The 27,282-nt window shown below is 49.4% G+C and overlaps 3 protein-coding genes and 2 long non-coding RNA genes across 6 annotated transcripts; 4 read left to right on the top strand and 1 right to left on the bottom strand.

Annotated features, from left to right (window-relative positions):
* The first annotated feature begins 4,382 nt into the window (after positions 1–4,382).
* LOC119314591 lies at positions 4,383–5,148 on the top strand. Its single transcript, XM_037589319.1, has 2 exons — positions 4,383–4,655; positions 4,832–5,148. Exons 1-2 carry the CDS (start codon positions 4,442–4,444, stop codon positions 4,927–4,929), a joined length of 312 nt encoding a protein of 103 aa, XP_037445216.1. The 5' UTR covers positions 4,383–4,441; the 3' UTR covers positions 4,930–5,148.
* Positions 5,149–6,124: 976 nt separating this feature from the next.
* Positions 6,125–6,853, top strand: LOC119314590. The gene is made up of 2 exons (XR_005152361.1): positions 6,125–6,405; positions 6,490–6,853. It is a non-coding gene; the product is annotated as an uncharacterized LOC119314590 (long non-coding RNA).
* Positions 6,854–8,932: 2,079 nt separating this feature from the next.
* Positions 8,933–11,407, top strand: LOC119317384 (wall-associated receptor kinase 1-like). The gene is made up of 3 exons (XM_037591830.1): positions 8,933–9,851; positions 10,001–10,168; positions 10,245–11,407. The coding sequence occupies exons 1-3, from the start codon at positions 8,933–8,935 to the stop codon at positions 11,405–11,407; spliced, it is 2,250 nt and encodes a 749-aa protein (XP_037447727.1).
* A 4,528-nt stretch (positions 11,408–15,935) lies between these two features.
* On the bottom strand, positions 15,936–21,786 carry LOC119314589. Of its 2 annotated transcripts, XR_005152360.1 has the most exons (4): positions 21,153–21,786; positions 20,683–21,043; positions 20,234–20,397; positions 15,936–16,334 (listed from the first exon to the last, which is right to left on the bottom strand). It is a non-coding gene; the product is annotated as an uncharacterized LOC119314589 (long non-coding RNA). The 2 variants fall into 2 exon arrangements; XR_005152359.1 differs by having other exon boundaries at positions 20,234–21,043.
* Positions 17,040–19,874, top strand: LOC119314588 (wall-associated receptor kinase 1-like). The gene is made up of 4 exons (XM_037589318.1): positions 17,040–17,420; positions 17,748–18,282; positions 18,392–18,559; positions 18,650–19,874. Exons 1-4 carry the CDS (start codon positions 17,040–17,042, stop codon positions 19,843–19,845), a joined length of 2,280 nt encoding a protein of 759 aa, XP_037445215.1. The 3' UTR covers positions 19,846–19,874.
* Positions 21,787–27,282: the final 5,496 nt, after the last annotated feature.

Here is a 27,282-nt window from a genome sequence, read left to right as displayed (position 1 = left end):
TAAGACGGCCCGGCCGATACTCGACGGAGAAGTCGAAGCCGAAGAGCTTGCTGATCCACTGGTGCTGCGGAACGGTCGACAGCCATTGATCCAGCAAGAATTTCAGGCTGTAGTGGTCCGTGCGAATGTGGAAGGTCCGCCCCCACAAGTATGGCCGCCAATGACGCACGGCCTGGACGAGGCCAATGAGCTCCCGCTCGTAAGCTGCCAACTTAAGATGGCGCGGAGCGAAAGGCCGGCTGAAGAAAGCGAGGGCCCATCGCCCTGATGAAGTACGGCGCCGAACCCGGCGCCCGAGGCGTCGCAGTCCACCACGAACGGGCGGTCGAAGTCGGGCATCTGGAGGATGGGGCCCGTTGTGAGGGCCTCCTTGAGGGCCTCGAACGCCGTCGTCGCCTCGTTGTCCCAGGCGAAGGCGTCGCGGCGAAGCAACCGCGTGAGGGGCGCCGCGATGAGTCTGAACCCCCGGATAAATTTCCGGTAGTAGCCGTCGAGTCCGAGGAACCCGCGGAGAGCCCGCGGCGAGTGAGGCGTCGGCCAGGCGGAGACGGCCGCCACCTTATCGGCGTCCATAGCCACCCCGTCGGCCGAGATGACATGGCCGAGGTAGGCGACGGTAGGCGTCCCAAACGAGCACTTCGAGCGCTTAAGGTGGAGGTGGTGCGCCCGAAGCTCGTTGAAGACGATGGCGACGTGCTGGAGATGTTCGGCCCAGGTGGCACTGTAGATAAGAATGTCATCAAAGAAAACAAGCACAAACCGCTGTAAGTAGGGTCGAAGGACGTCGTTCATCAGGGCCTGGAACGTCGCTGGGGCGTTGGCGAGGCCGAAAGACATCACCAAGAACTCGAAGTGGCCATGGTGGGTGCGAAACGCCGTCTTGGCGATGTCGTCCGGATGCATGCGCACCTGATGATAGCCCGACCGGAGATCGAGCTTGGTGAAGAAGCATGCCCCATGGAGCTCATCCAAGAGCTCGTCGACCACCGGTATAGGGAACTTGTCCTTGAGCGTGAGTGCGTTGAGGGCGCGGTAGTCGATGCAGAAGCGCCATGTGCCGTCTGACTTATGGACGAGAAGCACCGGCGCCATGAAGGGCGACATGGAGATCCGGATGATGCCTGCGGCGAGCATCAGGGCACACTGGCGCTCCAACTCATCCTTCTACAGCTGGGGGTAGCGGTAGGGCCGCACCGCCACCGGAGTGGAACCTGGTACGAGGTGAATATGATGGTCGTACACCCGGGCAGGCGGAAGACCCCGCGGATCGTCGAAGATGTCGCTGTGCTGCTGCAGAAGAGAATCCAGCAGGGGGTGCTCGGCCTCCGAGGACGCGACAGCCAGCTGGAGGTGTGGCACGGCAGGCACGGCGCCCCCAATGCCCTCCCACCGGATGCGGCGGCCCTGCCGCCAGAATGTCATCGTGAGCGCGTCGAAATCCCATAGGATAGGGCCGAGGGTCCGGAGAAAGTCCACCCCGAGGATGAAGTCGAAGCAGCCCAGATCGATCCCTGCACAGGTGATGGAAAAGTGTTCGCCGCCGATGGAGATGGGAACGTCGCGGGCTAGCCCAGGGCACCGGAGGCGATCGCCGTTCGCCACTGTGATCCGCAGGCGCTCCCCGCCCGTCGTCGGGAGGGCTAGCCGACGCATGGTCGACTCGGGTAGAAAGTTGTGTGTGGAGCCCGTATCCAGCAGGGCCACCAGTCGCTCGCCATGGATCGTCACGGGCAGCAGCATGGTCCGCTCGCCCCGGATGCCGGCCAGGGCGTGAAGGGAGACGACGCACGCCGTCGCTGCGGAATCCGCGGCCGCGTCCTCGGTCGTCGCAGGCAGATGTAACGGGTCGGGCGAGTCGTCCTCCTCGATGTAGTCGACCGTCTCTAAATAAAAGAGGCGGGGGCAGACATGGGTCGGCGTGTAGGGCTCATCGCAGTTGAAGCAGAGACCCTGACGGCGACGCTCCTGTTGCTTGGCCGGTGACAGCCGACGGAAGGGTCGTGTGGCGGCCGGGGGTGTGACCGTCGCGGCTGGGAGAGGCCGACCCGGGGCTGAGGAAGTCGGTGCTGGCCGACTAGGCTGGCGGCAGCTCCGTCCGAGTGGCTGCTGCAGTGCCTGGGCCCGCTGCTCGAAGGCCCGGGCGTAGTACATGGCCGTCTGGAGGTCGGCGGGATCCCGGAGCTCGACGTCCACGCGGATATGGTCCGGCAGACCGCCCACAAAGAGCTCGGCGCGCGGGGTCGTGGAGACGCCCGGCGCGTGGCACGCCAGGGCCTAGAAGCGGTCGGCGTAATCCTGCACCGTAGATGTGAACGGTAAACGGCCGAGGGCCGCCAGTCGGCTCCCGCGGATAGGAGGCCCAAAACGGAGGAGACAGAGCTCCCGGAAGCGCTCCCAAGGTGGCATGCCGCCCTCGTCCTGCTCGAGGGCGTAGTACCAGGTCTGCGCTGCGCCTCGAAGATGATAGGACGCGAGCCAGGTACGATCCGAAGCGAGCGTCCGCTGCCCTCGAAAGAACTGCTCGCACTGGTTGAGCCAGTTGAGGGGGTCCTCCGTGCCCTCTTAGGTGGCGAAGTCCAGTTTGGCGAAGCGAGGGGGTGTCGGCCCGCCGTGCCCGGGGGCGGCCACAGTCGCCGCCGGCGCGTATGCTGGGTCGGGAAGCGTCGGGGCGTAGTTCGCCGAGCTGGAGGGGTGATCAAACCGCAGGGAGGGCGTCGGGTGTTCCGGCGCCGTGGAGTAGACCGGGCCCGGAGACGAGCCGGTCGCCCAAGCGGGGATCGGCGATGGTGACGGTGGAAACTGCACCTGGTGCAGGGGCCGACCCGTAGCCCTAGGCGTGGGTGGTGGTACTGTTGATGGCGGCGGCACCTGGTGGAGCTGCTGCACCGGCGCCTGCAGCGTGGGGGCCGGCGGTGGCGCCGGAAGAAGCTGCTGGGTCGGCCCCCCCAGCGGCGCGGTGGAGGTCGGCCATGCTGGCCATGGCTGTCCCGCAGCCGAGTAGTGCGGCAGCAGCGGCGGCGGCTGGGACGCCCCTCCGTAGGGCGCCTGGAAGGCCGGGGCGGGCCACTGTAGCGGCGGCGGTCCGTAGGCGGTGGTGCCGGCGCTCGGTGGCGGGGATTGGTTCCCGGCGAGGTAGAGGGTAATACCCCTGACCGCCTGGACAAGCTCCCGCAGGGTGCCCGACACCTCCTCGGGCGAGAGGAGCGGAGGCGGGTCCGCCGTGATGGTGATGGGCGCTGTCGCGGTGGTGATGGTGGTGCCGGATGCGATCTCCGCCATCGCGGTGGAAGTGGCCGGCGGCAGCGAGAGCGGGGTGGAGGTGGATGGTAGTAGCGGCGGTGATGAAGATTGTGACATGATCGGCCTGGTGTCTCTGGATACCAAATTGGTAGGACTAGGGTTCCTACCGGCTCTATTGCGTAGGTTGTAGGGGCAAGGAGGGAGTGGACGCGGCGAGGAACGGGCGCGCCGGCGACAGGGCGCCGTCGTGGCTAGGGTTGAGGGCGGCGGCGGCTTGGCTGCGGCGGCTAGGGTTTCCGGCTCCTCTAGGAGCCGGGCAACAAAAGATAATAATAGTCTTTATTGCTTGCCTCAAAACGATGTCTTACATGAGTATTTATAACTTTAGCCTAAAATAACTTTTCTAAGATAATTTGCCTAAGATAACTTGTGGGCCAAGCCCCTAATACTAATGCCCGGTGGGCCTCTTCCTAGAATAGACCAAGCCGGTCATAACAACCCCGTTCAACGTGCTCAAAATCTGGTTTTGGGCCAAACTTATTAGGTTTTAAGACTTGAAGGACCAATTGTATAACAAAAAAATCTTGAGAGATCAAGTCTGCACCTTTGGGAAAATTGAAGGACAAAAATATAATTATTTTTTCTCTTTACTTTAAGTTTGTAGTCCATTCTAATAGTACCATGTGCCGTTCTCCTGCAATAGTGTAACAGGACTTGAATTCATTTCGAGTTAGCAACAGTAATGCAAATTCAGCAGATCACTAGATCGAGGAAGAGTGTAGAAATCCTAAAAAAAAAGTGTAGAAGCAGTTACATGGTCCGAATTGGATGAGATCTATCTACTCCCTTCGTTTCTAAATATAAATATTTTTAAATATTTTAATATAGAGTACATACAGAGAAAAATGAATAAATCTGTTACAGAGAGTACCAATCGTGCGTCCGTGCGTGTAGTATAAGATACCGATTCCTCCTTTCACGTGCTACGCATTCATCGTCTCATGAAAGACCCACCCTACCTACGAGCCTGTAGATTACTAGCAGTAATCTCCTCTGTCTGCCTAGCAGCTCATGCACCGATCGATACTTGTGCTAGATATATATCTGCACTGCCCGGCCATGTGCAGTGCAGCAGACTGGTATTTTGGATAGATCGACCAGCTAGCCAAAGAGAGAGAGAGAGAGAGAGAGACGGGCAAAAATGGTACCCAAAACAGCGCTCATGGCTGTGCTTTTGCTCGTCCTTGTGGCCGGCGATCTTGTCCACGGCCACACCATTCTGCCGCCGCTCGGACGCGCCCGGCGGAGCCTCGGCTGGATGCAAGGCATGAAGGGAGGGCCGCCCAGTGGCATGCAGACATCAGATACTGCTGCTTTTGCCGCCCGCAGCCGCGCCATTTCTGCGGTGCAAAAAGGTAGGCAACCCTGCATCATTGCGTTCATGATTTTCTTATGATACTACAGAAAGAGTCAAAGAAAGAGAAGCAAACAGTGGAATGCATTGGTAACTAATTTACCTATTGTCATGTTCCCTGATGCACATATTCTTGAATGTGCCCTCATGTTGATTTTTTTACTCACATTGTATCAGGGGAGGAAAGCCGCCGGGACGCCAGCAGGGAGGAAGGCAAGTTCATCGCGCCCGTGCCTGGTTTCAAGCTCCCGCCCCTTCCTCCGAACGCTGCCTGAGAAGAGATAACATCACAGGGCAAGCATGCACTCATGCCATGGCAGCAAAGGTGCAGGAGTGCTCAAGGATGCTTTATATATCGTTCAATAAGTAAGGCGGCACTGATCTGCCATGTTTAAGTTACTACTAAGTATGATGCCGTCTTTGTTCAGTAATTGTAAGCCAGCATCAGCTGTACGCAGTAACGGAATAAAACAGTGAGCATTGTGCTTGATCTAGCTCAGTTCTACAGAAAGAGTCTGCGTGGTGATCTGTCAATAAGGGAAAGAACGACGATTGGTCATGGCATAAACGATTTCAGAAAACATCAAATGAGACTTGAACATGAACCCCACGCTGCTTACGTTGTGATTGGCAGAGATTAAATTAGGAGGGCGGGCCCACCACTGAAAATCAGGGGGGAGGGGGGGCAATTAGATGAGGCCACGTCGTCTGCCTGTAAAGGTTTGTATGAAGATCGTGTACGTGTAGTATTATTGCTGCTTAAATTAGGCCGCGTGCACTTATAGCTGCTTAATAGTCCCGCACGGCTCGCTTACAAATCAGATGTGCGGCTTAATTAGGCTGCTCTTGCCGTAAGTATAGCCGAGGAAGCAATCACGGGCTAGTTAGCGCTGGCTAATCGGGTTTGCAAGGCAAAAGACTGACGTATAGACGTTGAGGCACACACGTATCACAAATGCGAGCCGAGTCTATACGAGCGAGCGACGATGTATAGACGTTGAGGCACACACGCAGCGCAAATGCGAGCCGAGTCTATACGAGCGTCGTCTAGACGTTGAGGCATTACACGCAGCGCAAATGCGAGCCGAGCCGTATACGGTCGGTCTTTTTGGTCTATTTTTCATGTGATTTAAATTTCTTTTTAAAATGATATATGCAAATTCCAGCAGATCACTAGATCCAACAAGAGTGTAGAAGCAGTTGCAAAGTCCGAATATGATGACAACATTTGTTTTTGTGTTCCCCGCAAAAAAAACATTTGTTTTTGTGTGTGTGTGTTGGGGCTGACCTGACAACGTGTACGATGGAAACCTCCTTTGCGGCGCTACAAGATACCGATTCCTCCATTCATTTGCTACGCATTCATCGTGTCTCATCAAAGGCCTAACCTACGAGTCTGCAGAGTAGTAGCAGTAATCATGCACCGATCCACACTTGTGCTATATATCTGCATTCCTCGGCCATTTGCAGTGCAGACTACACGTGTTTGGGGTAGATCCAGCAGCTAGCAAAAGAGGAGCAGAGACGGCAAGAAGAATGGCATCCAAAACAGCGCTCATGGCTGTGGCTCTGCTCGTCCTTGTGGCCGGCGATCTTGTCCATGGCCACACCATTCTGCCGCCGCTCGGGCGCGCCCGGCGGAGCCTCGGCTGGATGCAAGGCATGAAGGGAGGGCCCCCTAGTGGGCATGCAGCCATCAGAGACTGCTGCTTCTGCTGCCCGCCGCCGCACCATTTCTTGGGTGCAAAAAGGTACTAGATGATTCTTCTGTAACTTAATACTGTATGTGCTAGCTGCTGCATTGCTATGTGCTAACTTCATATGTTTGTCATCAGGCGAGGAAAGCAGCCGGGCCGGCGGCGTGGAGGAACGCAAGTTCATCGCGCCTGTGCCAGGGTTCAAGCTCCCACCCCTTCCTCCAAACGCTGCCTGAAGAGATCACATCACAGAGTGAGCATGCCACGGCATGGACCATCACTAGGTCTATCAATGAATAAAGGTGCCGGAGTGTTCAAGGATGCTTTATATATATTGTTCAATAAGTAAGGCAGCGTCAATCTGCTATGTTTAAGTTACTAAGTATGATGCCGCCTTCGTTCAGTAACTGTAAGGTTGCAGCATCAGTTGTAATAATGGGAGAAAACAGTGAGCATTCAGATCGAACTAGCTCGGTTCTTGAGAAAGGGTCAGTGTGATGAATTGTTGTCAAGGGAAAGCACAAACAGTTTCAGAAAACATCAAACGAGACTTGAACAGGCTCGACGTGCGTTTCGATCGACAAACATTGCCCCACACTGCTGAGGTTGTGCTAAAAGAAACTGCAAGTTTGCTCTTGTTAAAATCCATCCTATTAAACTCGTAATACCCACAAAAGATTTAAACTCGTAACAGGATGGTAATACACAGCAAGATACACACAACAAACAGAACAAGGAAATCCAGCACCAGTTCATCGGTTTCAAGCCTATAGCATTACGTACCTGTGACCACTTTCAAGCCTGTGCTCACCCTCGACGGGGTCAAAGATTCAGAGGGACAGAATCTGACCGGTAGGAGTCCATGTTCATTATTCCTGTTCAGGTCAGTAAGAGGAAACATGAGTTTTATGCATGCAACAAAATTTCCTTACCAAAAGGTTAAGTGAGTGCGCATTATTTAGACATGTGATTCTCTTAGGGTTGTACATATTGAACCAGGAAGATTCTCACAACAAAAAGTTCCAACAGTCACAAAAAATATCTAAACGACGATGCAAGTTTTGTAAGCGAGCACAAGTTCGTCTCGAGTGATGTCTCACATGCTGGACTGGATGAGGTCATCAAGTGGCTGTAGTAAACTCGGTCGACTACATTATAAGGATAATGAAAGAGACAATGACCGCCGGCAGTTCAGTTAACCACTACTACACTAGCTGTCTACAAGACAAAATATCTCTTTTCAGGTAGGTACACATGTCAAAAAATCAGAATAAGAATTGGAAACTCTTTGTGCCGACATGTGGCGACATGTATGTCTCTCCCAAGAGCTGCCTGGTTAAACAAGTTCTGCCACTGGCTAGTGTGTGTTGTTCTTTTGCAAAAGTATACCAAGACTTGAATTCTTTTCATATTCAAAAAAAAAAAGACTTGAATTCTTTTCAAAGTAAAAACAGAAATGCAAGTTCCCACAAACAATAAATTGAATAAGAATGTGGATGCGGCTGTATGGTCTGAATATGATGAGATCATTTGTTTCCCACCTGAACTGAGATGGTAAAGAAGATCGCCTGAGTTCGGCCTGTGAAAGAAGCTCGGACGGATTGCTTCCACTGATCCAGCGCACTGCCTATCATATGGATGCCCAAGCCCAATTCACTGGTTTCAGGCCTAAAGCATTTTGTACCTGCGACCATTGCCGAGCCTGTGTGCACTCTCGACGGGATAAGAGATTCAGAGGGGCAGAAATATTTCTGCTCGCTGACAGTCCCCTGTTCATGTTCATTTCTCCTGTCAAAGTCAGTAAGAAGAAACATGAGTTTTGTGCGTGCAACAAATGTTCTTACAAATGGTTAAGTGAGTACATTATTTAGAGCTGTGATTTTCTTAGAGTTGTAGATACTGAACCAGGAAGCTTCTCACAAGTAAAAAGTGCGGAGAAAATATTGTCACAAGAAACTAAACAGCTATGCTAGTTTTGTAAGTGAGCAGCTGTTCGTTCCAAGTGATGTCTCATGTGCTGGACTGGATCAGGCCATCAAGTGGCCATAGTAAACTCAATCAACTACATTACATGGATAATGAAAGAGCCAATGATCACCGGCAGTTCAATTAACCACTAACCCACTAGCATCTCCAAGACAAAACTTCTCTTTTCAGCTGGGTACAGATGCCAAAATTTCAGAATAACCATCAGAAACTCTTTCGACTGACATGTGGCGACATGCATGGCTCTGCCAAGAGTGGCCTAGTTAAACAAGTTCTGACATTGGCTAAATGGCAAAGCTGTCGTTAGCCTCAGCGCCCTGGATAACACATAATGAGAACATCATTTACTAATGCTGGGTATGATTGACCGGACCCGGTCCAAGCTAGTGACAGAATCTTCAGGCCTTCAGCATCCGTGTGCACTCTGGATAACACCTGACGAGAACATCATTCACTAATGCTGGGTATAGTTGATCTGGTCCTAGCTGGTGACTGAATCTTCAGCATCCGCGTGCATATATGGACTAGCATGATTCTTCAGCAGCTAACACTTCCCACTTCCTCAACAGTCTCTTAACAGACCAGCAGAGCAAGAATGGCGATGACACTGGTCGTGCTGCTGTTGCTACTGCCAGTAACTCGAGTCTCAGCTCAGGAGCAGCAGCAGCAGCAGCAGACGCCGCCGGAACATGTTGTGCAGCCGGGCTGCCGTGACAAGTGCGGCAACATCACCATTACCTACCCCTTTGGCATCGGCGCGGGTTGCTTCCGCGACGATGGCCGAGGTGGCTTCCAGCTTTTGTGTGACGACTCCTTACCAGTCCCACGGCTCACCGTAGCTGACTACGGCATCCAGATCACCAGCTTATCCATTAGCACCGGCGAGGCCCATGCCTCCCTCAACGCGACTCGCCGCTGCTATAACAGCAAGGGGAGCGTCATCAGCCAAGGCGGCCCGGTAGCTGTACCACTCGTTGGGACCAACCTCCTCTTCTCGGACACCAAGAACCGCCTCGTCGTGCTCGGCTGCCCCAACCTCGGCTACTTCAACGGCATTGACGGCTACTACGTCAGTGGCTGCATGGCCGTGTGCCGGCCACGGAAATCCACTGCATCAGGATCCTGCACAGGTGTCGGCTGCTGCCAGAGCATGATACCCCCTGCTGTCGACTACTATCAGCCGTACCTGCTCGACATCCCAAAGAGCAAGGGAGACCTGATCATCTATGTAAACAGTGTGACCTGCCGGTATGTGTTCTTGGTGGAGGCGACGTGGTTACATACCAACTACACCAGCAAGAACCACAACAAGACCGACGACTTCGCCGTGCCTGTCGTGCTCGACTGGGCTGTCCGGAACGTGGAAAACTGCAGAGGCGCTAGGAAGAATGCAACCACATATGCATGCCGGAGCACGCTCAGCAAGTGCATCAACTCCAAAAACGGCGCTGGGTACCGTTGCGGCTGCTCCAAGGGATATGAGGGCAACCCCTATTTATACGATGGATGCAAAGGTATTCACCGATATTTGATCCTGATACAACTGGACCATTACTCAAAAATTGTCCAGTTTAACTTTTTTTGTTAAACGTCTACTGTCCTTCTGCCAATTTTGTCTCGTGCTCTGACAAATGTCTACTGTCCTTCTGCCATTTAACTGAAGACGTCAATGAGTGTGAGCAGAAAGGAAAACACGCATGCTACGGGGTCTGCACAAATACGCCCGGAAGCTACACTTGCCAATGCCCTCCTGGGACTAGTGGAGATGCCACCGTGAAGAATGGTTGCCAGCCAAAGGACAGTTTCACTTTAGCCGTGAAAGTGGTTACAGGTAAACATATAATCCTGCAATTTTTGCTCCTTTGGTTGCTGCTGGAAAACTAATGGCAATGCCTCATCATACTCAGGAATCAGCCTTGGAGTGCTCTTGCCATTTTTCATGTGCTTCTGGCTCTACTTGGGACTCCAGAAGAGGAAGCTTATCAGAACAAAGCAGAAGTTCTTCGAGCTAAATGGAGGCCTCTTCCTGCAGCAGCAAATACATAACTACAATGGCAATAGCAAAGGCACTGGTGGGTTCAAGATCTTTTCCAAGGAAGAGCTGGAGAAAGCGACCAAAAACTTTGCAGCCGACCGTGTTCTCGGCCATGGAGGACACGGCATTGTCTACAAGGGTGTCCTTGAGGACAAGACAGTGGTGGCGATCAAGAAGTCAAAGATGATGGAAGAGGCCCAGACCAAAGAATTCGCGAGGGAGATGTTCATCCTCTCCCAGATCAACCACAGGAATGTCGTCAAGCTGCTCGGATGCTGTCTCGAAGCAGAAGTGCCCATGTTGGTCTACGAGTTCGTCTCAAATGGCACCCTCGACCAATACATCCATGGTGGCAAGGGCATCAACTCCGACAGAGCTTTTGGCACCTGTCTTCGGGTAGCAGTAGAGTCAGCCGAGGCATTGGCGTACATGCACTCTTCGGCCTCGCCGCCAATCATTCATGGAGACGTCAAGACAGCAAACATTTTGTTGGATGACAAGCTCACAGCAAAAGTTTCAGATTTTGGAGCATCAAAATTGGCACCGACTGATGAGGCCACGATTGCAACGCTGGTGCAAGGAACTTGTGGTTACCTTGATCCGGAATACCTAATAACATGCTTGCTGACTGACAAGAGTGATGTGTACAGCTTTGGCGTCGTCCTATTGGAGCTTCTGACAAGGAAGAAGGCATTGTACTTGGACGGGTCGGCAAAAGATAGAAGCCTTGTTTTATGCTTCATGACGGCAGCGAAGGTAGGTCAGCACCAAGAGCTTCTGGACAGACAAGTGAGGGATGAGATGAGAATCGAAGTGCTCGAAGAGATCACGCACCTCGTGATAAGATGCTTGAACATGAGTGGGGAGGAACGGCCGACGATGAAGGAGGTTGCGGAGAGGCTGGAGATGCTGAGGAGATACCAGCACCATCCGTGGGCTCAAGCGGATGGGAATCCGGAGGAGCGGAGCTTGCTTGTTATGAACCAACAGAATGTGAATTACAAGTTCACGCAGGATTACATCCTTGATTTTTGAAGGAAGTACATTCAGCTTTAGGTCGTAAATCAAACTATTTTGTATCGTTATTTCTGCACATTCCCTTATATATGAATTCTTTTGGATGTAAGAAAACAAATGCACATATGATGGTGGCCGAAAACTGAACACTGCCAAGATCTAACCTCACAGGTTTCACAATTCAGGGAAATTCTAGAAATGTTCCAGATCAATACTCCAAGTATGTAGCTATGCACATTAATTAAATTTTACTAGTAGAACGCCCGTGCGTTGCTACGGGCTATAATGCATACATAAATGAATCAAACAAATGATTAAGGTCACCTCTAAGGTTGAAGCTTATTTCTCCCTCATACATTATGGCGTGTTTGAGGCTCCTCGAAATTCAACCATCTAGACAGTCGGAGATCCCCCAATCCAGATCATATGTGGGGAGAAATGTGATTGTCCGGACTATGGGCCATGCTATATATCTCCAATACGCAGGCTGAACACAAAAACCTATCCCATGACACACCCTTCTCCTTTTTCTGTCGGACCCTATCTTTCCCGCACGGCTTCCGGCTGCAGCGGGATATTTCTCGCTAGCTGGAGCCCTTTCTTTTAGAAACGGGTGATGCCCACCTCACCTTTGTTGTGTGTTGCCCGTACATTACTAAAGGGGCATATATATTCTAGTATTCAACATTAATTTTGTCTAATATATATTTTTTAGGGACAACTACATTTGAGCCCTTAGTTGTGTCACACCTGTTTGATTTGCCCCAAAATTCAAAAAACCCTCGTTTCTGTCCAGCTCGTTCCATCCTCTTATACTTTTGCCCTTTCACCGTTTGACCGACACTTTGAAAATTTCATAATGAATTCATACTAACTCCAACAAATACAAATAAGATATCAAAATGTTCAGAACAACATCACCTATATGTGCATGTCATTTGCATTCATGAAAAAAGTGTTCAAAATCCCCCATCTTAGTTTGACCTCATATGATCTCAGCATGAATAGTAAAATTTAGAAAATGATAAAAAAATAAAAAAATCTGAATTTTTTTGTGGCAAACATTGACTAATAATTAAATAAACTAAATTCCTGACTTTGCAACAGGCTTCTACTGAAAATCTTACAAAGAATTGAGTGTTTGGGAGTTGTTCTAGGTACCTTGTGCTTGATTAAGGGTAGTGGTTGGTCGGCGGATGCAACAGCCTTTGGCCGTCCATGTGTTGTCAGTTGTAGTTCGTAGATCCGTCATGTGTACCCTGTGCCTCATCTGTTAATCGTCAAAGATGAGAAGCTCGATTCCTTTATGAACCCCGTACAACTACTTGTATTACCTGATGCACATGTAGACAATAGCTCCTAGTTAGCACTGAATAAAATTGTTTGCATCAGGGATTCACCAAGTAGTTTGTTTCCCGGCGAGCGACACACAAGTACATCAGGTAGATGGATATAGAGGTTAAAAGTGCATCGATGTGTTCTTGGGAAAGGGAAAAGAAGAGGGCTGCTATACCTTGGCAAGTGGGAGGCGAGATGATCCATACCGGCGAGGCGCACCATGTTCTTGAGTCTGAATAGGTACGGCGGTTTGGCTCCGTCGTGGAGGCGGCTTGGACACGCCAGTGTAGGAGTCCTTGATGGCCTGGAGCTCCATCTCCCATGATGTCTCGGTACGATCGCTAGCGTCACCGCCGCTGGTGGGACGGCGTCGTGGGCGGAGTATGTAAGTGCAGCGGCAACCGGTGTTTGGCTAGGGAGATTTTGATCCCGTTCAATCGCTAGGTAGGACGTGCGCATGGATTGCTGGCAGAACATTGCATCAGGGGCCTTGAATAGGATGGCCGACCGTGGAGGAAAAATTGGATGACAGATCATAGGGTGTTGATTTTTCTGTGTACGCTAATCTGGCCGGCCTTTGGGGTAATTTAAGTTTGTTTAAGAGGAAGCGCTAGGAATCTGATTCCTTGTACGATGGATTTCATGTCGATACGTGTGATGGGCTTGTAAACGTGGCTTGGGCATTAGTATGTTCCTTAATCAGGGGCACAGTTACAAATGTTGACGCATCCAACATTTTAGGAAACTGATCCCTGATTTCTAGTAGGATATAATAAATCCTATAAATCACGTTTTATTTCTAGTAACAAATCGCTCCTCGGTTGTTTCAATGGAAGCATTATTTCTAGTAACAAATCGCTCCCCGATTGTTTCAGTGGAAGCATTATTTCTGGTAACAAATCGCTCCCCGGTTGTTTCAAAGGAAGCATTTTTCATGCGATAGAAATCAGGAAACATCAAATAGGTTCTCAAATACGTATTGAAAATATGCAGATGCCACTAATAATATTACCATAAGCTGTTAACAAATTCCATGTGGCGATCCTTCCATGTGGCATTTAGTTGCTTCATTGCCCTTTCATTGATGCTTTGATATGAAAAACACAAAACGACACATGCTTCCTTACATGTTTAATAAAGCTTCATGGCTCACCATTTGATGCTTCGGAACAAAAATGGTAACCGAAACTCTGTTCAATGGTGTAGAAGCATCTCGATTTGGTGGAAGTTGCATCATACATTACAGAAGCATTTTTCTTATGTGTAGGAAGAAAAATAGAGCAATGTTGGATACACCATTGATAGGTAATTGAATTGCAGGTAGAAAGTATACCAATAATTTTACATATACATTTTGACCGAAGAAAATTATGCTTCCAAAAGAGTGGAAATTTGTTTCCAACAACAACCACTTGTACTTCCAATGTGAACAAAATCTGAATCACGTGTGGCTACTACACATATGGTATCCTTCAACCCGGCCAAATGCAAGACCGCTGGAGCACAGCCGACATAGCACGCATGAGAGCATCGCTACCACGCAGCCACATTGAAAAGGGACCTCATGAGTCTATAGCATGCAGCCCCAATTACAGGCTTCAACGAGCAGAGCACGACCATACCACTTCAAGCAGCAACTACAAAATGTCTGACGAGGAGTAGCAGAGGAAAGAAGGTCTGCACACCGGCGAAATTACAGTGCCACACCGGCCAGACTGGGGATGCAGCGCGACGAACGGATCACAAGGAGCGTTGTGGGGGCATGAAGCACACATGCACATGCTTAGCCATCAAGGCGACATGGTGTGCGCGTTCTTGCCGGAGGACTTGCTGGTCGAACGTAGATGCGGTGGTGCGATAAGAGCGAGGTTGAAGCGAGGAGGATCCAGATGGCAGGTGTGGCAAAGAGGGTGGTGAGGTAGTTGATTAGGGTTTGATGGTGGATGTGAGGATGATTCGGAGGGGTTATATAGTACAGCCAGGCGTTGTTGGATGCATGGCTCCAAAACGATTGGTGAGATGCTGGTCTGACGAAAGCCATGTATCAGACGTCTCACAGGAATAGTTTTCCTTTATATTTATAGCCTTACCATACCTGGATTGATTTATTACCATATAATTACCATATTCGAAATTTCCTGAGTTATGACCTTATCATACCTGGATTGATTTATTACTATAATAATCATATTTGAGATTTCTGAGTTTATAGCCTTACCATACGTGGATTAATTGTGATTGATTACCATAAATACATTGGGTGTTGCCGGTTAGACGAGAAAAGAGGAAAACCGGTGAGAGGGTGGTGGTAGGAGGTGGGACGAAGAAAAACCAGACGAAAAAAAGCCAGACGAAAATAAACCGTGGAGACTATTCACCAACTCAGATTTCCTTCTATTTCGCAAACTCGGGAAATCCTTCCTGCATGTGACGCACGGCCTTAACTGCCCTGCAATCTCCACGATTATCTTCCCTACATACACGTGATTGTTTCGTTCTGATTTGTTAACAGATTGGCTAGCGCCATTATATATCGGGAGCAAGAAAATAGCCCGAGATATCGCTCCGTTTTATTGAATTGATTGTGTCTGGTTACCTTAAGTTAATTGATTGCATTTGGAAAGAATTGATTGTCATGCATGATTGCATTTGGAAAGAATTGATTGTCATGCATGAATCGGGGATGTAAGGGGGGAAACGGAACCTGACTGCGTGCGGTGAATGGGGTGGGGATGGTGTGATGAAAAAAACCGGTTGAAAAAAACCATGGTAGGTGGGACGAAAAAAAACCTAGAAGCGAGACTACCAACTGCTCCATTAGGAGTAGAGATTATTTGTTTCCTAAAGAAATTTGCAATAATGAAAGGTATCGGTTGATTTGGATAAGTTAGCAAATTTAGATCCGTGATTGCGTGCACGTTTGGAAAGTGCTGATTTGCAAGGAAAAAGCTGAGGGGTAAATAAACCGGTGAATAGGAAACCAGCATCAAAAAAAATCTACGACGGTTAACCTATGAAAAAAACCGGACGAAAGTGGTGGGACGAAAAAAAACCTGGAAGCGAGACTACCAACTGCTCCATTAGGAGTAGAGAAAAACTATATGCTCATTAATTGCTTAAAAAAATCATCTTAATTAAAAGACATTTAAAACAATAAAAGAACAGCAATTTTGCATTTGTTAAATTCCGTCCTAATTATTCATAATAGAATAACAACACAGTGCAAGATATACACAACAAACAGAACAGGGAAATCCAACACCATCGGTTTCAAGCCTATGGCATTTCATACCTGCGAAGCTGCAACCAATGCCGGGCCTGTGTGCACGACGCACGATTCACTCAAACAGCCACCAGAAAATGCCTATAAATTAAGATAGCCTCCGCCAGTTGATCCATGCAGCTTTGATTTACCAGAGACGGGGAGCTTCGGCACCAACGCTCCATTAAAGGCTAGACTGCTTTGCCTCCGGCTGGCAGGCAGAAAGGTTCGTCACTGCTGTGAATAGAGGTGGTGAATCTAAAGAAGAGTTCCTCTACGGGATCAGAGACTCAGAGGGGCAGAATAGTTCTGCTTGCTGACAGGTAGGGGTCCGTGTTCATTTTTCTGTCCAGGTCAGTAAAAAGAAACATGAGGTTTATGCAACAAATGTTCTTCTTACCAAAAGGTTAAGTGAGTGTACGGTATTATTTAGACCTGAGGTTATATTTACAGGCAATGTACAGAAAATATTCTGTACAACGAACTTACTGAACAAGGAAGATTCTCAAAAGAAGAAGTTCCAACAGAAAATATTCTCACAGCAAACTAAACGGCGATGCTAGTTTTTGTCTCCAGTTATGTCTCACGTGCTGGATTGGATCAGGTGGCCGTAGTAAGCTTGGTCAACTAAATTACATGGACAACGAAAGAGCCAATGATTGCCGGCAGTGCAATTTACCACTTTAGTCTCCACTAGCATTAACAGGCCTAAAGTTCTCTTCTCATGTAGGCATACATGACAAAATTTTAGAATAACCATCAGAAACTCTTTGTACTGACATGTGGCGACATGTATGGCTCTGCCAAGAGCTGCCTGGTTAAACAAGTTCCGCCATTGGCTAAATGGCGTAGCTCTGGTCGCCGTCGTCACCATCAGCACTCTAGATAAAGCATAACAGAACATCATTAACTAGTACTGGGCAATTGACCCAGTCCTAGCTAGTGAACAGATTGTTCAGCATCCCTGCGCATATATGGACTCCCATGATTCTTCAGCAACTGACACTTCCCACTTCCTCAGAAGTCTCTGAGCAGAGCAGCTTAGCAAGAATGGCAACCACACTGGTTGTACAGCTCGTGCTGCTGTTGCTACTGTCAGTGACACAAGCCTCAGCTCAGGAGGAGCAGCAGCCGCCTCGGCAGGTTGTGCGGCCAGGCTGCCAGGACAAGTGTGGCAACATCACGATCCCCTACCCCTTCGGCATCGGTGCCGGTTGCTACCGCGACGATGGCCGAGGTGGTTTCCAGCTTGAGTGTGATGACTCCCTCCCGGTCCCGTGGCTTGCCGTAACTGGCTATGGCGTCCAGATCACCAACCTATCCATTGGGACCGGGGAGGCCTGGGCCTACATCAACGTGACACGCCACTGCTACAACAGCAGCGGGAGCATCATCAGCCGTAATGGCGCCACGCCCGTGCCACTCATCAACAGCCACCTTGTTAGCGGCTAGGGTGCTGCCCGGTCTTGGCCGGAGACAGTAGGGAATGGAAGGGGAAGGGTGAGGGCTTGAGCGCGGCGGCCGGCGACGAGGCGCCGTCCTGGCGTGGTGCGGCGGCGGCGAGAGAAGGAGGCGGCTAGGGTTTAGGGTTTCCGGCTCCTCTGGGAGCCGGGCAATAGGAATAGTCTTATTGCTTAATTCTCAAAATAGTCTTACAGCTCGTATATATAACCATAATCTGAAAATAAAAACTAAGATAACTTGCGGGCCTAAGCCTGCCTGATGGGCCTCCTTCGGCCATAAACCTGGCCGGTCATAACACACCTCCTCTTCTCCCAGGCGAGGAACCGCCTCGTCGCGCTTGGCTGCCCCAACCTCGGTTACTTCGTCGACACTGCTGGCTACTACGTCAGTGGTTGCATGAGCGTGTGTGGTCCGTCAAAGTTCACCTTGCCAGGTTCATGCACAGGCGTCGCCTGCTGCCAGAGCGGGATACCCGCTGCTGTGGACTACTTCGAGCCATACCTGCTCGACATCCCAAAGGAGCAGACAGACCCAATCTTCTATAGCAACAGCACGACCTGCCGGTACGTGTTCTTGGTGGAGGCGGAATGGTTGAATACCAAATACACCGGTGGGAGCCTCAACCGGACTGATGACTTCGCCGTGCCCGTCGTGCTCGACTGGGCAGTCTGGAACGTTCGCAACTGCAAAGCTGCCAAGCGCAATGCAACCGACTACGCGTGCCGGAGCATGCTCAGCCATTGCGTCAACTCCAAAAACAGCACAGGGTACCGGTGCAACTGCTCCAAGGGGTATGAGGGCAACCCCTATCTAGACGATGGATGCAAAGGTATTCACAGTATAAATCTTGCTACAACTGGAACACTTAAATATTTTCTTAAACGTCTGCTATCCTTCTGCCATTTTGTCTGATGTTCTGACAAGTTTTTTGCCTGAAGACATCAACGAGTGTGAACGCAAAGGAAAACACACATGCCACGGGGCCTGCACAAATACGCCGGGAAGCTACACTTGCCAATGTCCTCCTGGGACAAGTGGAGATGCCACCAGGAAGGATGGTTGCCGACCAAAGGACAGTTTCACTTTAGCCCTGAAAGTAGTTACAGGTAAACAGATAATCCTGCAATTTTTGCCCCTTTGGTTGCTCCTGCAATTTTAGTGCTGGAAAACTAATGGCTATGCAACATCGTACTCAGGAGTCAGCCTTGGAGTGTTCTTGCCATTTTTCATGTCCTTCTGGCTCTACTTGGGGCTCCAGAAGAGGAAGCTTATCAGAACAAAGCAGAAGTTCTTTGAGGTAAATGGAGGCCTCTTCCTGCAGCAGCAGATACGTAACTACAATGGCACCAGCAAAGGCACTGGTGGGTTCGAGATCTTTTCCAAGGAGGAGTTGGAGAAAGCAACCAACGAGTTTGCCGCCGACCAAGTTCTTGGCCACGGCGGGCACGGCATTGTCTACAAGGGTGTACTTGAGGACAAGACAGTAGTGGCGATCAAGAAGTCAAAGATGATGGAAGAAGCCCCGACCACAGAATTCGCGAGGGAGATGTTCATCCTCTCCCAGATAAACCACAGGAATGTCGTCAAGCTGCTCGGGTGCTGCCTTGAAGTGGAAGTGCCCATGCTGGTCTACGAGTTCGTCTCAAATGGTACCCTTTACCACTACATCCATGGCAGTAAGGGCCTTGACTCTGACGCAGCCCTCGACACATGTCTTCGGATAGCAGTAGAGTCAGCCGAGGCACTGGCATACATGCACTCTTCAGCCTCGCCGCCGATTCTCCATGGAGATGTCAAGACGGCAAACATTCTGTTGGATCACAAGCTCACAGCAAAAGTTTCAGATTTCGGAGCATCAAAACTGGCACCAACTGATGAGGCCAAGATGGCAACGTTGGTGCAGGGAACTTGCGGTTACCTTGACCCGGAATATCTAATGACATGCCGGCTGACTGATAAGAGTGATGTGTACAGCTTTGGTGTCGTCCTATTGGAGCTTCTGACAAGGAAGAAGGCACTGTACTTCGATGGGCCGGAGGAAGATAGAAGCCTTGTTTTATGCTTCATGATGGCAGTGAAGGTAGGCCAGCACCAAGACCTTCTGGACAGCCAAGTGAGGGACGAGATGAGAATTGAAGCGCTCGAAGAGATCACACACCTGGTTGTGAGATGCTTGAACATGAGTGGGGAGGAGCGGCCGACAATGAAGGAGGTTGCAGAGACGTTGGAGATGCTGAGGAGATACCACAGCCACCCGTGGGCTCAAGCAGATGCCAATCCAGAGGAGGAACAGAGTTTGCTTGCTATGGAACCACGGAATGCCAATTACAAGTTCACACAAGATTGCGTCCTTGATTTTGAAGCAAGCAGTACATACAGCTATAGCTTGTAGATCAAAATATTTTGTTCCATCTTTTCTGCATATCCTTTCAGATATGAGTTTTTTCGGATGTAAGAAACATATGCACATATGGTGGTTGCAGAAAGGTGAACTAAACCCCTCACAGGTTGTAAAATTCAGTTAAATATTAGAATTGATCTAAATCATAATACGCAAATATGCCCATTAGTTGGTTGATGCTTTTCTTTTCTCTTCTTTTTATTAAAAAGATGTTAAAAGCAATAGAATGTAAAGAGAACCCGCAATAATTTATTAGGATGGAAAGATTACAAAACTTATACAAGGGATTTGCAACTCATCTTTTATCCACTTATTGAATAGGCAACTACAACAGAAAAAAAATACTTCACTTCATTTTTTATAAGATATTAAGATGTACCTTTTTTTGTTTGGAGGGGTGGTGTCTCATGAACTTTCCTGATGTCAGAGCTTCCTTATAAAGGAATAAACTTTCCAATGTATGTCATAGCACTTGAGTGTCCCATGATAAACCATTTGCTATTGCGTCCTTAATCCACAAATCCCACCTGAACGGTCATTATTCTGCACAATGGAGAGCAAATTGTGTTAGATATGCCCTAGACTGGCCTATGGTGGCTATGTTCAGAGCAAATAAGTTCAGAATATAGCTTATTCAGATATATAGATTTTGCTTCCCAGTTTTGTAATTGCAAACTTGGTTTATGCTGATGGTTCAGAACTTCACTTTCTTGATTCTTGCAGAGATGATCAGTCGCACATAATCAGCAACATACAGCACAGTGACATGAAAGCTAGTACCCTGTTCTGTCAAAACAGCGGCTAGTCCCCTGGAGATTGTGAACTTACTATGTCGGCGAGAGCTTGAGAAAGAGACATATGTCTCCATATGTAGAGGTGATGTACTCGGACATAGCTGTATTGTGGTGGTCATGACGGAAAGATTGCCTGGTTACAAGTAAATAAAAGCCCAGGGCCATAAGTTACAACATAATTGTCAATCAACTGATGTGAAAGCATACATTGCTCCATAGTACGAGCTTCTGTCGTAGCCTAGTTCTTCTGTACAGTCTTTTGGACTTCGTTGTTTGTTTTCATTTTGGTTTGGAACTTCAGATACTGGTTAGTAAAGTTACTCCGACTGAGCCTCGCTGAAGAGCTCCCAAATGCTACCCTTCTTCTGTTGCTCATCAGCCAAGTATGATGTCCCCTGCAATAGCATCCGCACGAAATTCAGAGCTCCCATGTCAGGTTGAATGAACAACAGCGGTCAAGTATATACTATACAGATTTGACACTGTGAATTTGCTAATCCACACCTGGTCGATGTTTGCTTGGACGTCGAGCCGGAAAATTCCCCCAAACCCGGCAGAGACAAACTTAGGGAATCGATTAACCCCACATAAGCTCCGGAAATCGAACCGAAACAGAGGTGAGAGGAGCTCGCGGGCACCCACCTGACGGCACTTCTGGAGCTCCGCCGCGGCGGGTTTTAGAGGTGGAGTGGACGAGGCGGCGGCGGCGGCGGGGCTGGGACTGGCACTGGCGAGGAGGAGGGGGTCGCGGAACCTGCATGGACGGGACGGGACCGCGGCGTCGAACCCTCCGACGACCCGCCGGGCAGGACGGGACCGCGGCGTTTGGGAGAACCGCCGGAGAAGAGGATGAAGAAGGGGCGGTGTGGGTGACTGACTCACAGCGGGCCGCGGCAGTTCTGCCGCCTCGCGGCCTGGACGAGAATACGGCCCAGCAAGAGAGGTACATGGATCTCCACCAAATCGATCATCGGCTTCTTCGACAAACCATTCTCTCGGATCGAATCGTACCCGCAGGAGAGGCTAGGGTTTGGATCCGGCGAAGCCTCTGAATGGACCGGTGAAAAGAGGGCAAAGATCCAAAGCGCACCCGCTCCCGGGGATCTCGGCAAGGTGGACACCGGCCTTTCTCCCGGCGGACAAGAGCAGATCGAAGGCCTTGACTGGGACAACGACAGGCTCCAAAGGGAGTTCATTTCTCTTTTCGAGCGGTTGAACGGCGGTCCCCCTGCACCTGAAGACGACGACAACGACGACGAGTCACCGGCCTGGTGCGACGAGCAGCAGCTCAAGGCGCTCAACCAACGCCTCGCGCTGTGCCGCATCAGAGCTCACGAGGTGCCTTGTCATCACTACCACAGCATACATATGTGTGGCAAGATATCATGTTACAAACTTACAACAACTTTCTGGAGGACAATGCGAGACTCTTAGCGCTGTTCCCGCCCGCCCATCTGGAGGACAATTGGTACTATAAGTATTACCAGCACAACTTTCAGTGGGGCTTTGATCCTGAGTGCTGCAAGTACGTTCACTTGCAGGACTATCAGCGGCTCATGCTTCCGGATAATGTAGGTAACGAACACTTGGACCCATGCAACTATTTCAGTGGTTCATTGTTCAAAGATTGTATTCCTTAGTATAAACTGCTTTCTCTATTTCAGTGGTTCGTTGTTCAAAGATTGTATTCCTTAGTATAAGGTGCTGTGTGCTGTAAACTATTACGTACTACATTATAACGCACAATTGTGCTGAAGCTGAGTGATGGCGTGGCCAGGCATTGCCCCTACTGTTTCTGAAATCTGTGCACCGTTATCTCCCTACTTTGTTTACAAACCATGTAAATAGATATATAACAGTCCTTGCAGAGTGCCACATAACTGTATAACACATCCTTCTAAACTATAAACCTTCGTGCGGTTTAGAAATGGATTTAATTGTTGCTAAAGGTGAGCTATGTAAAGACTTGTAGTAGACGTCTGCAAGGATATTGTAGGCTCCGCTTGTAGAAGTCTGTTACTTAATCTCCAGTCATGGCCTAGATTGGTCATTGGTACCTTGCTTACATGTCTCTAGTCCTTGCAATGACTTTTTGCTCTATGTGCCCACTTGAACTGATCAAATGGCTGAGTTCGTGCAGTAGGAAATCTAGAAAAGAACAATACATGTTAGTCATAGGTTAGCATTGGTTGCAGAGCTGCTCTTCATGGCACATATACTGTATGTAGCTAGCAATGAATGTGCTACTCATAATTTTTTTCATTGTGCAGGGTGAATTTGAAGACTGGGGATACTACCACAAAACATGTAGTACCCTCGAGGGCGACCAAGAATTTGTCCAGTTCTGGGAAGAGTTGTTGAGTAAAACCGAGGTGTGCACGATGTGATCGATTGTAAACTTCTGCTCATTATTTCTCATCATGTTCTGATTTGCCTTCTTGTCGTGTGCAGTTGATTGAATTGTATTTTACACGCAGGTCCCGTAAGGTAAGCATTCCTAAAATTCTCTTGTGGTTAATAGGTTAACTGTATGTATTTGATGCGGTGGCCTTGCGTGCCAGATCCTAAAGCGTGTTTCAATGTCTAGGAGCTAGGCCATTGGAAGCTGTTGTTTTAACATGGACTGAAAATCACACGAGGCTATCCCCATGTTTATAAGTATTTAATTTGCTCAGGCTTAACTGTAATGCCCTTCCGTCACTTGTCAATTTACTTGGCACTGCAAATTACAACGGTGTTTGATAGTCTTATATTTTTTTCAGGAATTCGTGCATCGCATGTGGCTTCATTATGCTAGGGATAAATACTATATTGGTTTCCTTTTTGACATGTGGCAGCTGGCTGCCGAGCAAAAGATTTGGTTCTTGCCTGAATACGCTAAACTAGGGAGGAGGGGTTGTGTTTCGCCCCCTTATTCGTTCCAGCTTTACATGCTTAATGACAAAGACATTGGTTTTTCTGAACACCGCTTAGATGAATTTCGAGGATGCCTTAAGGCAGGTCCACAGGAAAGGCAATACCATTTTCATTTTTCCCTACAGAGCTGAGTTTGAACCAAATCTACGTCCGATCAAAGAGCGTGTAGGTTGCATTTCTCCGCACATTTTGTCACTTCATATCTCTAGCTAGCTAGCTAGCTTTTTGGTTCTGCTCTCGGCCCCAAAAAGAAAATTTAATGTGTGGCTAATTCTTTTGTATGTTGGTTGTCCAGTATAAGCCCCACTTGGATCGCATTGTTGAGAAGGTAACCTTCATTTTCTGAGGTCAAGGTCTAATTGGGATTGTTTGTTCGCACTAAAGCAATTTGTGTTTGCTTGTAGGCTCAGGAAGGCCATGATGTTAATCAGTTGATCAAGGATACCGTTAAAAAGATTGTGAGTGGCTTCTTTTTCTTGCCAAGATGTTTGATGTGCCTCAATTCTTTCTAGCTTTTAATGCACGGTCTGTTGAAATTCGCTTTATTTTGCTGATGTGGAAGCTAAATTTACTATATTTTGAGGTTACGAAACCCAAGACCTATTATGATTATGCGAAAAAGAAGTTGGGTATTGCTGAAGAGATCGGTTTGATTCCCCCCTCAACCGCCAACCCTGATGGACCGACCGGTTTGATACACTGAAACAAAAATGCTCGCCGTCGTCCCTAGAGTTGTTCACTCACGCTTGTGAATCCGTGGGGCTTTCCGCAGGCACTACATGCACTCCGCCCATCCTATTGCAGATACATCTTCCCCACAGATGATGGCCCAAATGTTTGCCTTGTTAGTTTCGGCAAAATGGCGATGGACAGAGGCGGTGTTTGTGCTGGAGTTGAGTCAGTAGAACTGGTGCTAGGTCGTACAGTCTTGTTCAGTTATAGCTGAAGAAGATAAGGTTCTCGTAAAGTCTTGTTCACGTAGGCAACATATAATAATTATATATCCAAGTATACAGGCCGATTAATTGCCGAGCCCGTGTCTTCTCCTGCTTACAATTTTTTTCATTCAAATGATTGATTGTTTTTATGTTTTGCCTCGGCTGCTTGCTTACAGTTACAGGTATTGACCGATCAATCGACTAATCCCGTGCCGTACGCCGGCCGTGGTAAATAAATTTGTTTTCCTTTGGTCCAATTAAGTTGCAACTTCCAGGTCGCAACTCGCAACACTGGAACAGAGGGAGTCATGGCCATTGGGCCACGACTGCCGGCTTAAAATATGATTAGCCGGCCGGCCGGCGTCGAGCCTAGACGGACGTACGTACGTCCAATGGTTAAATCCAGCCGGTCTGCTGATGACCTCATGGAGCATGCGGGCAGTAGCTCGGCTAACTTGGCACCACGTACAGAAGCCAACGTTTGGTGTGAGTTTGCTTCTAGGAGTATATATCATGCATGCGCGACAGCGGCGTGAACAACTTTTAATTGTTTCCACCAATTATCAGCGCCTAGATTTGTGATTTGTTAACCGCCATGCCATTGGATCTGCTCCACAACTAAAAATGCATCAAATCATGCTTGGTGCAAGGTGGCCATCACCCAGAAAGACTCCCGAATAGTATTATCCAGCAGATAAAAAAGCCGACTACGACGGTTCCGGCCAAGTGCAATCGCCAGGCCGGACAGAGTGGAGGTGGACGTAGCAGCCACACAAAGCCTTTCCCGGACATCCTTCACCTTGTGTTGTCCAGCTACAGACTTGTTCATTAGAGAATCTCCGACAGCCGCGCGCAAAAAAATCTGTTTACCGCGCGCGCTGCGGCTGGTTTTGCGCGCCCGCCTGCGCTGGCTCCAGCAGCCGCGCTATAATGCAGCACGCGCGCCGCTCCAGCAGAGCGCAAAAATACAGCGCGCGCGACTCATCGGGCATTTTGCATATATGATATTTTGAACAAAAATGAACATGTGAAATTTGACACAAACAAGTTGATGAATAAAAGTTCGTGCCCACAAGTTCAAAATCATGCCCACAAATTCATCCAACCAAGTTCAAATGCAAACTAAAGTTCAAGACATGAAAGACACATCAATTTTCATCTTCCTCGTCTTCGTCTTCGTCCTCATCTTCCAAAGACGACTCTTCCGCCTCCGAAGATGAATCTTCCTCCATCTCCTCATCACGCACCGCATCACGCACCGCATCATGTGAAGCTCCGACGATGTTGGCAAGATCTTCAACGACATCTTCATGGGAATGTGTGTGAGAAGGCACATCGAAAGACATTGCACCCATGGCGGCCGGAGGTGCACCCATGCCTCCCATGAGAGAAGCAAAACTCATGCCTCCCATGGCGGCCATAGCGTCGAAGGGTGCTCCAAAGCCACCCATGCCTCCCATGGCAACCGGAGGTGCACCCATGCCTCCCATGGCGGCCGGAGGTGCACCCATGCCTCCCATGACGGCCGGAGGTGCACCCATGCCTCCCATGGCTCCGAAGCCACCCATGTCTTCCATGGCGCCGAGGCCACCGCCACCCATGGCACCGAGGCCACCGCCACCCATTGCACGAACCAAGGCTCTTTTTTGGATCAAGACTTTTTGTTGGGCAAGATTGACATACTCTTTTTGCGCCGCATTGAGGTTAGATGTGTCCAAGAAGAACAAGTGCTTCTCCCATTCCAACAACTTAGCTCGCTCCTCGTTGCTCACTTTCCCCTCCTCCAAAGCCACCTTTCTCTCCTCGGCCGCCACCCTTCTCTCCTCGGCCGCCAACCTCCTCTCCTCGGCCACGGCATCTTGGTTCCTTGCCATTTTCCTCACCTCATTGGCTTCGACCCTTGCCTTCACAATAGCTTCCATAGCATTTTTGAGCTCATCATCTCCTTTCCTCTTCTTCTTTTCGGTTTTGTCTTTCTTGCACCCATCCGGTCGTTTTGGCTTCGAGTATGAAACCGAGTTGGGTGTGGGGCTTCTCTTGCCGTCATCACTTGATGCATCATCCTCCTCATCATCATCATTCATCTCAATTGCTCGCTTCTGTTTGTTGCTCAAATGCAAATCCTCCAAACCATCACGCTTCTTCCATTTCTCATCATCCTTTAACACTTCATAGCAATGAGGCAAGGTAAAGACCCTGCCTTTCTTGATCTTCCCCTTCTTGGTTGTCCTTGTCTCTTCTTTGAACAAGTTTTGTGCAATGTTGTACTACAAGAAAAACAAAACAAGTTAGCACTTCGGTCACCAAAAACAAGTATGATGAACATATATGAGATGCCACTTACTCGATCATCCTCATTTGTGCCACTTGGATTAATCTTGTCAGCTGCCTTTTGTACGGCCGCCCACTTTTGACAATCCGAGTTGATTGTCGACCATCGGGACCGAAGTGATCTCTCGGAGCGGTCAATTCCACTCAAGTTGTGAGCATCAAAGTGTTCTTTCATTCGCCCCCAATACGCGTCTCTACTTTGATCACCTCGCCTTCGTGGTGCCGGAGCCGTCCGCCGCCTTGTTTTTCTTCGCGGATGTTTTGCCCTTCTTCGTCCGCGCCGCATTGGGGACCTTCTTCGACGGTGCGGCGGCGGCACGGGACGGCGCCGGTGCGACGCCACCCGGCGTCGTGGTCATCCGCGGCGGCAAGAAGAGGCTGCGCGCGAGGCCGACGCTCGACGGAGCTCCGGTGGTGGCGACGCCAGCGCTTCCCGCGCTAGGGTTTTC

Source organism: Triticum dicoccoides, chromosome 6A, assembly GCF_002162155.2.
Source record: "Triticum dicoccoides isolate Atlit2015 ecotype Zavitan chromosome 6A, WEW_v2.0, whole genome shotgun sequence".
NCBI lineage: Eukaryota > Viridiplantae > Streptophyta > Magnoliopsida > Poales > Poaceae > Triticum > Triticum dicoccoides.
Note: the sequence above shows the minus strand (reverse complement) of the source record. Positions and strands in the feature narration are given on the sequence as shown.